General features: G+C 49.3%; 1 protein-coding gene across 4 annotated transcripts in view; it reads left to right on the top strand.

Moving 5' to 3' along the window:
- The window catches only part of Efr3b (EFR3 homolog B), an 81,087-nt gene extending 65,962 nt beyond the window's left edge, over positions 1–15,125 (top strand). For all 4 annotated transcript variants that reach the window (XM_021724634.3, XM_021724636.2, XM_021724635.2 and 1 more), the window contains 11 exons: positions 405–577; positions 1,056–1,131; positions 1,587–1,748; positions 2,979–3,110; positions 4,505–4,572; positions 5,497–5,624; positions 6,339–6,430; positions 9,374–9,422; positions 9,663–9,769; positions 10,172–10,221; positions 10,646–15,125. In XM_021724634.3, the coding sequence (XP_021580309.1) occupies positions 405–577; positions 1,056–1,131; positions 1,587–1,748; positions 2,979–3,110; positions 4,505–4,572; positions 5,497–5,624; positions 6,339–6,430; positions 9,374–9,422; positions 9,663–9,769; positions 10,172–10,221; positions 10,646–10,751 (1,143 nt within the window). In that variant the 3' untranslated portion in view covers positions 10,752–15,125. The remainder of the gene's footprint in view (positions 1–404; positions 578–1,055; positions 1,132–1,586; positions 1,749–2,978; positions 3,111–4,504; positions 4,573–5,496; positions 5,625–6,338; positions 6,431–9,373; positions 9,423–9,662; positions 9,770–10,171; positions 10,222–10,645) is intronic.
- The last annotated feature ends 68 nt before the right edge of the window (positions 15,126–15,193 follow it).

The raw sequence follows: 15,193 nt of genomic DNA, 5'->3' as shown, positions 1-15,193 counted from the left end.
AGTAGGTTATCTAGGTGGATGTTGGAGTATTTTTAAAAAGTTGCCTGTGGCTTCCAACCACAGTGGAGCACAAGCATAATCTCAGCTAGTCGGGAAAATGGGGCCGGAGGTCCACAAGTTCAGCCAGCCTGAGGAAGTTAGATCCTATCTCGAAATAAAAAAATAAAAGGCATGGGGATGTGGTTAAGTGGTAGATCGTCCCTGGGTTCAGTCCCCAGTACTGGAAACAAAGTTTTCCTGTGGTGCCCAAGGATTGGGAGGGAAGGAGGGAAGGGAAGCTGGCTTGGGCAATGTCTTGAGAGGATGACAATTTAGGCCAACGTCTCCTGGCTGCTCATCCCTCTCCTCACTGCACCTGAGAGGGGCAGGGTTCCTGAGCACACCTATCCTGGGCTGCCTTGCAGGTGTCCACAGGTTTCCAGTGCAGCAACATGATGTCAGCTCTGCCCAGCAACTTCCTCGACCGCCTTCTCTCCACCGCCCTCATGGAGGATGCAGAAATTCGCCTCTTCGTTCTGGAGATTCTCATCAGTTTCATTGATCGTCATGGCAACCGCCACAAGTTCTCTACCATCAGGTGAACTTGGGAGTCTCTCCTGAGTTGACGTGTGTGGGGCTCTGTCTTCTTGGCCAGCAGCCTCACCTGCTGGTGGGACCCCACCAGGGAGCAGATCGCGGATGTTGACCCTTGGGTCCTTGAGGGGAGAAAAGACCAAAAGATACTTGCGCCTGGGAGTAGTGGGAGAGGGGAGCGGAGACCTGGGAGATAAAGAGAAGGTACTACAGAGAGTTTTAGGTGGAGGGAAGAGGATGTGGGTCATCAGTAGAAACTGGAAGAATTGGGGGGGAATAGGGGAAGAAGAGATAATCAGGATCAAAGAATTAAGAGAAAAGAACAGGAACTGGAGACCTTGGAAGAAAATTGAGATCGGGGTAAAAGTAGGGCCGGAGGAGCATGGGAAACCTCCACGGCTCTGGGATAAAGCCCAGTGACACTGTGTGGGCTCTGGCGAGCCTCACACGAGGGCTAAGGGGCCCCTTCTGTCCCCTCCCAGTACCCTCAGTGACATCTCAGTCCTGAAGCTGAAAGTGGACAAGTGCTCCCGACAGGACACTGTCTTCATGAAGAAGGTAAGCGAGTGGACCTCTGGACCCAACCTTCCAGCCCCTGAGTCACGCTGACCACTGCCCCCGCCAGCTTGCCTCGCTCTGCACATCGGCTTGGTCACGTCACCCAGCTGCCTCCCCTGGGAGGCCAAGCCCGCAGTGTCACCCTCTGCCAAGGCCAGGGCCATCCCCCCACTGAGCCAGTCCAGGGCCATTGCCATGTTGTGCTCCTGAAGCTGGGTTTGCAGCTTGGGTTGCCAGCGTCCCTGGGGTCCGTCATCCCCCAAACATGTTCTCTCCCGTGTGTTCACCTCTCAGGCCACTGAGGTCTGCTTTAAAAGACTCCCTCCCTGAGGGTGGACGTGGGGCACATGCAGCCATCTCGCTCCCTTCACTTTGGTCTTCATTCCCATCTCCTTGTCTCTCCTGTCCCCTCCCCATGCCCTGTGGCCGTCCTCCGCCCACACTCCTGTCCCCAGCATTCCCAGCAGCTCTATAGGCACATCTACCTGAGCTGTAAGGAGGAGACGAACATCCAGAGGCACTACGAGGCCCTCTACGGCCTGCTGGCGCTCATCAGCATCGAGCTGGCCAACGAGGAAGTGGTGGTGGACCTCATCCGCTTGGTGCTGGCTGTTCAGGTGGGGCTTGGTGTGGGCAGGACCTACCGGTTAGGAATTGTAGGAAGGGGCCCTGATCTGGCCAAGGACTGATAAGAAAACTGAGAAGCAGTTGCTTAACAATCCTTTGGAAGCCTGAGAACTTTGTTCTCTTGGTTGGCCATTCTTCCACGAAGACCCCAAACCATGGTCTTGTCTGGCGCACCCTCGAGATTGCGTAATTTATGACATCGGTTCATCCTCAAGTTAAGGGAGACCTAAGGAACAGGGTCATTGAAAAACACCCTTTACCCCTGAGTATTTCAAGTCCCTCTCAGAGTCTGAGTGAGAATCCAAGGATTTCCAAGAGGATATTCATAAGCCCTGAGTGATCCTGAAATAAATTTGTTTAGGCAAACTTAATTGTCTAAAGATCCTCTGGTTCTCAAACTTAGATATTCTTCCAAATTGCCTTGAGTGCTTGTTAAAAATACATATTCCCTGAACTGGTAAGTCCGTTTCCCGAGCCTGAAGACCTGTATAGTTAACAAACTTCCTTTGCAATTTATAGCCATTGTGGTCCTGGGCAGGATCTGAGACTTTCAGGGTCTCTCTGGGTGGAAGTATGCTCCTGAGGGCGTCAGAGTGGACCCTTCAGACCTCAAAGGCTGGAGTGTACAGGTCCTGAAGCCGGATGGGCATCAGCAAGTGTCACAGCAAGTCTGGGAGTTGAGTGATGGGGAGCCTTAGGTTACCACTTGGCAGTGCTAAATCCTGCAAGTGGGAAATGCTAAACATTTCTTAATTCTTTTTTATGCTCAAGAAACAGAATTAGAATTCCTTTGTACCCCAACCCCTTGGTGACTCCCACAGCTTTCTCAATTTAACATGTAGACCCAGTTTAGCAAGCCAGTTTCTTTCTCTAAGAATCAATTGTAGTGATGGAGATGGCATCCGTACAGTGGAATTGATGACGAGGGTTTGGACAGTAAAAGTCACTACCGCTTCACCACAGAGTGGGGAGTTGAGGTCATTGCCACCATACTCAGTATTTAAGAACCTCCAGTTCATGAATTGTTCTAGAAACCATCCCCTTCCACTTTAATGAGGGTGACTCTTGTCTACCTGGAAAGTTATGGAGAAAATGCTGAGAAAGACTCAGTCTAGCAAAAGGAGCCATCTCTAAAGACTGGGGAGAGGTTGGGTGGAGGGTGCAGACTGCAGAATAGTTTCTCAGATAAAAACTCCAGAGGCCCATCTGTGTTACCCCAGGATGTGGCCCAGGTCAATGAAGAGAACTTGCCTGTGTACAACCGCTGTGCGCTCTACGCTCTGGGTGCAGCCTACCTGAACCTCATCAGCCAGCTGACGACGGTACCTGCCTTCTGCCAGCACATCCACGAGGTCAGTGTCCCCATGATGCTGAGCGCTCAGGAGGCCCTCAGCTTGGGGCTTCCCAGGAACAGCTTTTACATAATTGTATCAGTACTGTTCTTGGCCTTAGGAAGAAAGAGTTGAAGGAAGAATTAATGACAGTGAGAAGTGACATGAGGTGGCATTTCCTCCTGCCTGATGACACAGCAGATGGGGTCCAGCACAGGGATTGCCCTATACCTGCTTCCTGCTCTCTGTCCTCTCCCAGCTCACGGAAGCACACACTCCTGAGATCATATGGACGAAGGCTACTTTTTTTTTTTCCTACCATGAAAATTCTCAAATACCAAAAGCAGGGTGAGAACAGTCAACATCCATTAGATATCATGCAGAGTAAATACTTCAGAAGACTTTCCCACTTTTACTTCGGCTGTTTCCTTTTCTTTACCTTTTCTGAAATGTTTTAAAACAAATCCCAGCTCTCTGTCCTTGCAATTTACGTACATCAGTCTGCATGGCTTAGAAAAAAAAAATACAATATGGGCATCTCCCCCGTGACTGTCATGCTAGGCACATATCTAATTAAGTTTTCAAAAACAAAAAAAATCCATTGAGATTATCTAATATACAGACTACAGTCAAATGCTCTCTGTTGTTACATAAAGATCTTTTAAAAGATGCTAGAATATTTATGGGTAGAATGATTTGATGTCCAAATTAACTTTAAAAGGCACTAGCAAAAGGAAAGTAAGCAGCATTCCAGGTCTCAGCTGTCCTGGGAACATGGAGAAGGGTGCCATGGCACTGGATCAAAGACCACCCCAAAGGAGTTGGACCCTCCCAGCCTCTGGGCTGATAAGAGAGTGCAAGAAGGGCAATACCCAGGCATCTCTCCATTGGTTCATGGGATCATTGCCAGCTCACCTGCACACACCTGCATACCCTCCCTCCCCCAACTACTCATCATCTTAGTCATTTTTACCTTTCTTCCAAAAATTTGCAAAAGATGCTGAGGAAAACTCAAGCTATCACTGTCCATCAGGATGTGTTTGCAATTCCCAGCTTTGGGACATGGTGCAATCTGTATCCCTCTGTTAGGTGTCTTAGTAGCTAGCACAGGAACAGGACCCAGGAGCAAGACACTGCAGTTCCTCAGCAGTGCCCTGCACTTGAGAGCACTTGATGTCCATGGGTTGTTGATGGCGATAGTTTTGTAACAGGCGCCTTGTGCTCCGTAGGCTGCTCTGAGAGTCACTGGGGATCCTGGTTTCCCTTGAGAAGCCCCTCTGTTAGTGTACCCTGCAAGGAGGTGGTGGGGAGGAGTCAAAGCTGACACTGAGGTGGCCGCTCCTTCTGTTGCCTGTTCTGAGCTCCTCTGCCCTCCTGGACCCAGTTCTCATCATCTGATTCCTCTCAAATTCCAGGTGATAGAGACCAGGAAGAAGGAAGCTCCATACATGCTCCCTGAGGATGTGTTTGTGGAGAGGCCCAGGTGAGGAGCACCCCTGGGACATGGTCGAGGGTTCCCCGGGCAGCTGAGTAGGGAGGTGGGCAGGCTGAGGTCAAAAGAGGCTGCACACCAGGAGGCTTGGGCTTCTGTGGAATCCAGGGCAGAAAGTGGAGCCTGCCCGTGACCCAGAAATCCTGGGCAGATGGGCACAATCATGGTACAGTGGTCCATACCCCAAGCAGGCGATGATGGCAGGCTGCTGTGTTGTGCTGTAAAGGACATGATGTGACCTCTGGGAACTTTGGCCAAACCTACAGGAAATATGTCCTGTAGGAGTCATGCCTGACAGCACACTGCTGTCCATCCAAGTGACATTCAGAGACCACGTTCAGACTGTGCTGTAGGTCAGCATGGTTTCAGCATCAGACGAATTCAAGGGAAAGATCTTAGAAAAAAAAAAAGTGTCCGACAAGAGAGCATAGCTTTGCAAACTACAGCCCATCCACGCAATGAACATCTGGCAAATAATATCAATGATGTTTTTGAAGAATATTTCATGTGAAAAATTCACTACATAATAGGTGAATAAAACATTTTCAGAGTTAGCGTTGTGGCTCCGTGGTAGAGCACTTGACTCACAGATGTGAGGCACTGGGTTTGGCACTCAGCACCACATAATATAGATAAAATAAGTGTATCGTGTCCATCTATATCTAAAAAAAAAAGTGAAAAAAAATTTCAGAACAATGTGTTGGAGAAGGAGACGTTCATGTGTGGGCATAAATCTATGTAACTGAAGGATCCTACACAAATATAAATAGTAGTTCTCTCTGGAAATGGGACTGTGGGTGATTTTCTCTTTTGCTTCTCTATCACTTTGCATAACAAATCATTACTTTCAATACAAGGAATTCGTTGGGGAGAAACCTTAGTTATACCTTGCCTCTCCCCCCCTTCGTCATCCAGGCTGTCTCAAAATCTCGATGGCGTGGTCATAGAGTTCCTCTTCCGCCAGAGCAAGATCAGTGAAGTCCTGGGGGGCAGTGGCTACAATTCAGACAGGCTCTGCCTACCCTACATCCCTCAGCTAACAGGTACGAGCTCCATGCAATGACTCTCAAGCTTGCCTCTGCTTTTTCTTGGCTATATAAAGGCCCAGAAAGGGACTTGTGGGCTCTTACCTTCTGTGACATCTTAAATGTTGCACAAGAGTCCAAAGACACAACAGAATTTATGGTGACATCTTGATTTCCCTGCCTCTCCTCCTCAGTACTCACATCCACAGCCCCGTGTATTAGCCTGGCCTGTGGATGTGAGTCAGGGGGCCCATTGTCCTGGAAAGAGCACACATGGACTATGGAACCAGAGATCTATTTGAGATTTCCATGCAACTTACTGCCTGAAAAATCTTAGACAAGTCTCTAAACATCGCTGAGTTTCAGTTTCCCTGTGAAATACCTCATAGATGATCAGCGGGAGAGATCTAGGAGATGGTGATGGCAGATGCACTTAGTAAACCGTACAGATGACGGCTGCAGGTGCTTTTAGCAGCTGGTGCTTATGCAAGCTGGATGTGCCTTCCAGTCAAAGAGGCTTCTTTGTTATCATCAGTGCTTACAAAACCTTAACCCAGTGCAGCAAACAGACCACCCCAAGATAGGTGGGGAGGCTCTCAGCAATAGGAAGCTTCTGTAAGCTCCACATGTAGCTTAAGTGTGAGCTGCAGATACTGAGGGAGAGGGGACCAGCATCTCAAACCTGGCTCTCCAAGGGCTGGCAACTCCAGCTTTGCGGCTTCTCTTTTGCAGATGAAGATCGCTTATCCAAGAGAAAGAGCATTGGAGAGACCATTTCCCTGCAGGTGGAAGTAGAATCAAGGAACAGTCCAGAGAAGGAGGAGGTGAGTGTCCTTGTCACTGTCCTGGTGAAGCTTCTGGACACCAGATACACCAGCCCCCTACACAGCCCGACGCACTGAAGCTTAAGTAGAAATTAGTTTCTCGGTAAAGCCATTTTCTTACCAACTCTGGCTGTATAGAATTGATATTTCCATCTGAAAAACTTATCAGTGTTCCCTCCCAACACACTCTGGTTCCATTCCCTACTCACACTAGGGGCATTATGTGCTCTGGGTTTCAAGTCAGAGGCTCAGCAGAAAAGATGAGGGTGAAAATAGCTTTCATAGTGCGTCTTCCAGACATATTGGCATATTTTTTATTAAGACTTATTTTAAAAGCAGTTTTAAGTTAAAAGCAAATGTGACAAGAGGATCCAGAGATATCCCATATACTTATAGCTTTCTGGGCTAAAACATTTATTCTTTCTAAGATTATTAAAAAGGCTCCCAACACTACCATAGTACTTTGATGATTTTTTTCTCAAGAGGGACTCTCTAGATCAAATTATAATTTCAAATTATAATTACAAATTATAATTTCAATTATAATTTCATCTAGAAACAAGTTTTAGCCCAATTCCACATGAAAGCAATTTTCAAAACTCAACTCTTTACGAAAATTTTAAGCTTTCTACAAATACATAACCTTCCAACATCCACACCAGAGTGACACCTGCCTGACAGTTGATTACCCTACACTGCCACACTGTCACCAGCCACGGTTCATGATTTACATTAGGGTTCCCGCTAGGTGGTGTCCGTTCTGTGGGTTTGCCATGTCCCTACTGTTAGAGGACCCTACAGGCACTGATATCCTATTAGTACTGCAGGTTCTAATCCCCACAGGTCAGGCTCCCTCTAACCATGCCCTCAACTACCAAGCAGAGCTCCAGTTTGGGGCTTTCAAAACTTGTCAGGAACCTTCTCAGGGAAGGCTGGAAGCTCTGAATTGGGCTAATTGGACCACAAAAGTGAGGATGTGGAACAGGGGTTCGGGGTGGGATGGGTTCTCTGAGCCCTTCCTGCTGTAAAAGACTGGGAACCTCCAGAGTGTCAGGCCTCAGGGTTTGGTTGGCTGCTGTCTCCCACTGTGGAAATGATTCTCCCTTTCCAAGAGTCCCTCAGGAATTGATGAGTTAAGTGGAGCAGGAGGAGGAGCAATGGTTACCTGGCTACATAGCCACCTACTATCAGTTGCCTCTGGAAGGGGTGGCTGATGAATCTATGCTGGCCGGTTTGGTCCAATTTCAATATTGGTGCTTGGCATTCAGAGACAGTCTGGGCTGGCACTACCATATCATTTTACCCCACCCACCATCCCAGCCTGGTAGGACTGCCCTCAGCCTCCCCCATGCTGCCTCTGTGGGTTTGCTAGTGTTGGAGTCCATGTGAGACTCACCCTTCTTCTCCACGTGTGTGTGCCTTCATGCCTGTGAGCTACCTGTTCTTCAATGCCCATTCTAGTTCCATTTCTTCCATTCACTTCTCTCTACCTGCTCTTGCCCAGTGAGTTTCTTTTTCTCTGACTGTCATCACCACAGTTCCCTAGCACCTTGCATGTGAGTATCTGACATTGGATAGTTGCACACCATGCATAGATGGATATGCAGAGGATGGATCCTCAGATGAATTACAGCTCAGCATAGCACTCTCGTGTTCGTAATTCCAATGCTGGAAATTTTTCCGATTTCTATTGAATGATCCACTTAGAACCCTGCATGTAATTAGTACTCATTTAACATTTGTTGAGCCAGGTGTGGTGGCGCACACCTGTAATCCCAGCAGCTCGGGAGGCTGAGGCAGGAGGATTACGAATTCAAAGCCAGTCTCAGCAAAAGCGAGGCACTAAAAACTCAGTGAGACCCTGTCTCTAAATAAAATACAAAATAGGTGAGATGAGATGTGACTCAGTGGTTGAGTGCCCCTGAGTTCAATCCCTGGTACCCCCCCAAAAAAGCTGTTGAATGACTTTGTCCCTTATCCACACTTCTGTTCTTTCCACTCCATCATTTACTGGATGCCAAGTAAATTTTTTAAATATATGCAGCTCAAAGAAAAATGCACCCATGTCATCATATCCAGATCACGGAATAGAACAGTTACCGCCCAGGGGCCCTGCCCCCTCTCTTGGCCACCCCTCTCCCCAAAGGGAGCCACTAGCCTGATTTGATCACTCCTTGAACTTCGTGTCAATGATATCATCTTCTTCTGTGTCTGCTTCTTTCAAATACTTGTGTTTAAGTGATGGAACATGAGTAAGTCCCAGGTCTTGCCCCAAGGAGCTCATAGTCTGGTGGGGATTTCTGGAACTTCGTCCAAGCTCCTTCACTGTTTTCTGCATCTGACCTAAGGCCACACATCCCTGGTGTTCCCTTCTTTGGGTTTTATTTTTTCCCACCTCCTTTCATAGACTCTACAGAGTGCTCAGGTCCTGCGACCCATGTCCTTGGACCAACCTCTGCAGTGAAGGGCCCACCAATATTAAAACTCTGCTCACCTTGGTAGATAATTTAATATCATTAAATCTTCAAAAATGTCATTCCGTATTTAAAATTGACACTCAAGATTATACTTGCCAACTGCCCCTTCTTTCTTCCAGTAATTTCTGTTATTATCTCAAGATTTTTTTTTTTTTAATTACATGGTACTTTCCTCCTCCAGGACAGGCTTGAGTGAGAGGGACAGGCTGGAGTGAGAAGCAGGGGACAGGGGGCTTTTTAGACTTGGGACTCAGCCGTAAGTTTGAATCTGATGAGGAATTCCTTTCTTCACCCCCACCTCTCTCGCTGTCCTCCGTGCCTGCTCCGGGAGCTTCAGAGACCCTGGAGGATGGGGGGGATCCCTTTGGACATTCTGCTAAGAAGCAAAGGGGTGCCAGATAGCTGGGAGGCCAGGGCTGCCCTTTGCTATCCACCTCTCTGAGCATCTCTGTCCCCTCTCCTTCAGCGAGTGCCGGCCGAGGAGATCACCTATGAGACGCTGAAGAAGGCCATTGGTAAGTTAGGGGCCGCCGTGACTGGTTCCAGGGGAGGGCAGGGCTGCCCTCTCCGCTCTGACTCAGCCCTGCCCTGGCGGCTGAGGCGCAGGCCCACTCGCCAGCAGTCAGAGGGCAGCGCTCACGCAGCAGTCACGGCCTGCGCCTCCGCCCCGAGTCCACACCCTGTCCATCTCCCCAAGCCCTTCCGCTTCCTCATCAGTGAGGAGGACCTGGGCACTAACCGTGCTGTCGTTGCAGTGGACAGTGTAGCCGTGGAGGAACAGGAGCGCGAGCGGCGACGACAGGTGGTGGAGAAATTCCAGAAGGCACCCTTCGAGGAGATTGCAGCCCACTGCGGGGCCCGGGTAAGCGGGGCGCCACAGGGGTGATGCCTCATGAGCTAGGAGTCAAGGCCCAGGTTTTGGACAAATGTGAGTCGAGAAAGGAGCTGACGCCCACTGCGAGTCTCCTGGCCCCATGCAGTCCCTGCCACCCCACGTTCAGGGGCAATGACCTTGAACTCAAGAACTGCCTGCCCAAAGCCTCCCTGCTACTCCTGGACATCTGTCCTGCCCCGTAGCCAGCCTTTGACAGTAGCTCTTCCCAGTCTGAATCTACAGTCAGGGCCCCACAGGCATCCCACACCCGAGTGTCCTCCTTGGGCTGCGCGTCCCAGCATCTCCAGGACATCCTCTAGATGGGTGGGCCCTGAGTCAACTGGTAGGGGCCCGGGAGCGCCCAGCTCACTCCGCTCTGTTTGTGTCTAGGCATCGCTGCTGCAGAGCAAGCTCAACCAGATCTTTGAAATCACCATTCGGTAAGTGGCAGTCCTGGGCAGGGGACCCCTACCTGTGCCCTCAGCATCAAGGCTCTCATCCTGCATCTGCACACTTGCCTTCAGTCCTTCCACGAACCACAACTCTGTTCCCAGGGCTGGAGTCAGTCACCAACTCTCCCTAGACAAGGAGACTGAGATCAGAGAGGGGAAAGAGGCTGGCTGGGTGAGGCCTAGTGTCCCAGGCTGGTATGTGATTTAAAGCAGCGGTATCACTGTAGACTCTTCCAAGGACCTGCCTAAGCTCTAGATTCTGGAACAACTTAGAAACCTGGGACCCCAGGGAGTGACAAGCTCTCTGGTCCCTGTGCAAAAGGAAACCCAAATCAGTTGCTGTGTTTCCTTGCCCAGGAGTGGGACTGCAGAATTCTCACCTCATGGCTCTCTCCTCTCTGTGTCCCCTCAGGCCCCCTCCGAGCCCATCAGGAACCATCACCGCAGCCTACGGCCAGCCACAGAACCATTCCATCCCCGTCTATGAGATGAAGTTCCCCGACCTGTGCGTATACTGAATTCCAAGACCTGGAGCCCCTCCGAGGAACAGGGTCTGGGGGAGGGGCTCACCTTCACACCCACCCCTACCTTGTGGAAATGTAGCTGGGATCTCTGAAAAACAGTCACCTTGGAGGGCGACCAGCTAAGCAAAGGTGGCGCCTCTGGGCCTTCCCTGGCCCTTCATGGCCCTCCTGCCTCTGCCTTGTCTTCCCTGAGGGAGATCCAGCCACCTGCCCCTCTGGGGCCAATAAGCATATCACCTGCACCTTTTGTCTTCTCTTTTGTGTCGGCCAGGGACAGAGAATCATGGGGGCATCTGCAGGGAGAAGCTGAGAGGTCTTGGAAGGTCCCGCTTGGTATGTGGGGTGAAAGGCTTCTATTGGGGCTGTGTCTGTGGGAGCACATCTCATCTCCTGAGGAGAGAAGTAGAAGGGGACTTGGTTGGTCCAAGGAAGCCATCCCTAATCGGCACTTGGAGGAACCAAGGAATGCTCCCCTTATAGAGAAGTGACCATGTCAGAGGTGGGAGATGGTAGCAGTTACCCCAAGCAGCCTTCTTCCTCCTGTACTCGAGTCTTGAGCGTCTTCCATGGTCTTGTCCACCCTTCAGCTGTCCATGTTTCTTTCTACTATTAATGAATTCCAAGTCCTTCTAGGGTGGAAATACCCTGGGGGACAGCAAAGGTAGAGGGAAGGGTGGGCAGGCTGGTGATAGAAGGGCTGGTTCTCCCAGACCGGGCAGCAGGCTGCTGCAAGGACCTGCCTCCTATCTTGGACAGGACAAGCAGGGCAAGTCCTATCCTTGTGTAGCATGGTCTCACCTCCTCCTTTTCTTCAGAGGGGGCTTCTGGTGTCCCTCCATGGTTCTGTCTTCTGGATGTTTCTCTGAATTAGTCATGTTCTCTCTTTGATGTCTTTTTCCAAGGAACTCAAGACATTTCCAAGCCTCTGGGTTGAGGGAAGGTAGAACAAGATAATCTGATTCTTGATGACCCAAAAAAGGGAAGGAAGCCCAGAGGCCTGCCCCGGCCACCTTCCATGGAAGAGGCTTCCAGCCTGGGCCAGGGGAGAAGAGGGGGGAATGGGACAAGTGGCACTTTGGGGCTCAAGGATGTCTGAAATTAACCTTAGGGATGTTCCTTTTGAGCAAAGAGGGATCTATCTCCTAATATTGGAATGATTTCTTCACTCTTTGGACAAAGTCTGGGACATCAGTGCCAACAGACCTTGCTTGTATGCTGGGGAAAAATGGTAGAGACCCCATTAGGTTCTGGGATTCATTTTCCCCAAGTCTTGCCTGCCTGACCCTGTGTGACTTGCATGCTCAGAGCCAGGCAGGGCATAAAGGAGGCCACTTGCTGCCTCCTCTCTGCCTGTGCTTCCCCATCCCACCTCCAGGTACCTTTATTCCTCCTGGGGTGTCCCTGGCAGATTCCCACCTGGGTCTTCTCTACTGGAAGCACCCATGGTCGAAGGAGCCCTTTCCTTTCGAAGGAAAGGAAAGCACCCATGGTCGAAGGAGCCAAACTTTCCACAACTCTTCTGTGCTGATGTAACACACAGGAAGGTGTGAACGGTCAAACGTTCCCTCCCTGGAGAATTTACTTTTTAAAGAAATGGAGGGAGAATCGATTTATTGACCTAAAGGAATCACTTTTTAGGGTATACTTTTAGACAGTGTGGCATGGGGTCATAAGGGGAGGGCAGGATGCCCTCAGATCTCACCCCTGCGCAGGGCCCTGTGTAGACACATAGTGAGAGCCTCGTCATTAGGGCAGATAGGCACCTATTCCAAAATTGGGAAAAACTTAGCACATGCAGTTTCTCATTGTGTGTGCAGTAAATATTGTCATGGGGCTGTTGGACCCTCATCCCTGTAGTTTCCACACTATGGATGCAGCTCTTCTCCATGGCCACCACCCCATGCTGTGGGCACGTGTCTTTTGCATGGCCTGCATGATCTCAGGCCCAGGGGGTGAGGCTTCTGTTCCCCGATGGGTTTTTAACTCTGTTCTGCTGCTTTTGGCTTGTGATCAACCCAACTTTGCAAGCATGAACTTAGATTTCTCTTTAATATCTCTATATTAAGAAATCATGTTTAAAATAACTTTAAACAAACTTAAAAGTTTAACTTTAAAGTTTTTTTTTTTAAAGTAACCTTTGGAAGAAACATTAAAGAAAACCTAAACCTTGAACCACAAACATGCCTTTCCTCACCACACCAGATCTCCTCATCATTCAGACCCTCTGTTTCTTTCTTGTTCCCATGCAGCCTTAGGGTCCACCCCCATGGCAATTGCTCCTGGTTCTGAGCCTTGGGAGTCATTTCCCTGGAGTTTCTTTCTAGAGCCAGTTTTGGAACCAGAGACCTGTAGGTCTACTCAGATGTCTGTCCCTCACCAGCCTCCTGAGGAAAAAAAAAAAAAAAAGGCACAGGGTTTCCTTTCTAAAGAGACACCTCTGCTCTTTCATCTTCATTGATCCAAGGCAGATTTTTCTTTACACCTTGCTGCTTTTGGAGACCTGGCTGTTTCTTGTGTGTCTCAGTTTCAGTTTCAGTTTACACTCAGTGGAGTATTAGTTTGCCTGCTGGTGTGGGGTAGAATCTGGATCTTAGCCAAGTATGCCTTAGAATCAGAGAGTTTAAGGTGAATGCTAACTTGGACAAAAATTTAGTGAATGCAGAAGTGTCCACCACTGCATGACAAGGCCTGGGAAGGAGGCAGAGCAGAGTTGGGTGGGGTCAAGAGGGAGGAACCTGGTGCCTTGACTTATCGTCCCGGCACCTGCCTTTCATGTCCTCTGGCATGGCAGCACTCTCTCATGCCTCTTTTTGCTGTCCTCTCTCACATGAGCTTGAATCAAGAGAAGGCAGCAAGCTCATTCAATCCAGCTGCCCCAAATGCTTCTGAGAACTCTAGCTTTGTGACCAAGGTAGCATGGTTGTCATCAGCTGGTAGAACTTAATAGGCATGAATGTATTTGAGATTTGCAGGTTCTGTTAATTTGGTTGAGTCATAAAAGCACAAGGAGCAGATGAGTGGAAATCACCTGTGTATTCCTAGGGCATCTTCTATTTTCCTTGCCCTGGGACCTCCAATGCCTGGGCCTGTTCCCATTTTCTCTGAAGACTAGAAATAAGTGGTTTCTTGACTCCTAAATGGCCTCCTCAACAGAGAAGGAGCCCAAGTAGGTCAGGAGAAGAACCAGAAAAGTCCTCAGATACTCCCTTCTGTTTAAAGCCCCACCCATCCACAAATGCAAATGGATGAGCGGGGAAAGTGGGGCCTGGGACCAACGAATGTACTCAAAGGAACCCAATGTCATACATGCGCTGCTCTTTGTCCTGGATGTTCTGGGTCCAAGACACTAAACTGGAGTAGGAGTCAGAACAGTCTTAGGTTTCCTTTAAATGGCAGACCTCTGGGCTTGGGGGCTCCTGGTTCACCAGGCCTTCCAGTTGCCATTCTGCTGTCCCCAGGCCTTCTAACCTGGCTATGCAAAGTGCTATTGAAAAGTGAGACTACTTTTCCCAATTCCTCCTCATGACCAGAAAATGGCAGCTGGCCAGTTTAGTGCCATGTTTTAAGGTGTGCAGGGAGGTTGTCTCATCAGGGCAGGCCACGCCTGCTTCCTGTGTCCCTGAGCCCTGGGAGGCCGATCATTCGAAACAAGACATCACTTATATCTGGGGAGAAGGCTCAGGGCCTCTTCATCCCATTGGCCCTAGAAATTTTCTGGTTACTGTGACCCTTAACCCCAAGCTCAGTGTAGATCTGAAGACTGCAGAAGGAGATTCATGGCAGGCCCTTCCTGAGGCCTGGCTGGCTGCAGCAATGGTGAGAAGGAGCCACTGGGCAGGGGGAAGGGCTTTGTGGCCAGAAGGAAATTTTCTGTGCTCTCTTTGGACATCAACCTGATAGTTCAGGGCTTCTCTCCTCCAGCGGACCATAGGGCTACCCAAGTCCCGTCAACTTGCCCTTTTGCGCTACTCCTCCATGACTGTGGAGTCAGGCATATGGAGTGCAGAGTTGTAAATCTACAAATGCTGCAGCCCGTACATTAACATCTGTGTCCATTTAGACCTTCAACACCTGGCTGAGTGTGTGTGCCCATGTGTGCATGTGTGTAATGTAGTTCATAGTTGATAATATATGTATATAACAGCTGACATATTTATATGTGAGTGCAGAATTAGTGCCTGTGGCAGTTTTCTGTATTTTAAATTTGTTGAATCAAATTAGTTTTATTTTAGGGAAGGGAGGAAAGGGGAATGGGGGGGGGTAACGTAGGAAGGATTCTTAGCAAAATCATTCTTTAGGATTATTAGTTGCCATCTCCCAATGAGCCTTCATGATGCCCTTTTCAAATAAATGTTAATGTTGTCATTACATGGCTGTCTGTTTGATTTCTTTAAGGTAAATTGTTTGGTGGGATAAAAACAGAATTTGAAAATACC

The sequence above is a fragment of the Ictidomys tridecemlineatus genome, chromosome 12 (genome assembly GCF_052094955.1).
Source record: "Ictidomys tridecemlineatus isolate mIctTri1 chromosome 12, mIctTri1.hap1, whole genome shotgun sequence".
Classification (NCBI taxonomy): domain Eukaryota; kingdom Metazoa; phylum Chordata; class Mammalia; order Rodentia; family Sciuridae; genus Ictidomys; species Ictidomys tridecemlineatus.
This window is presented reverse-complemented; position numbering and strand designations above follow the sequence as displayed.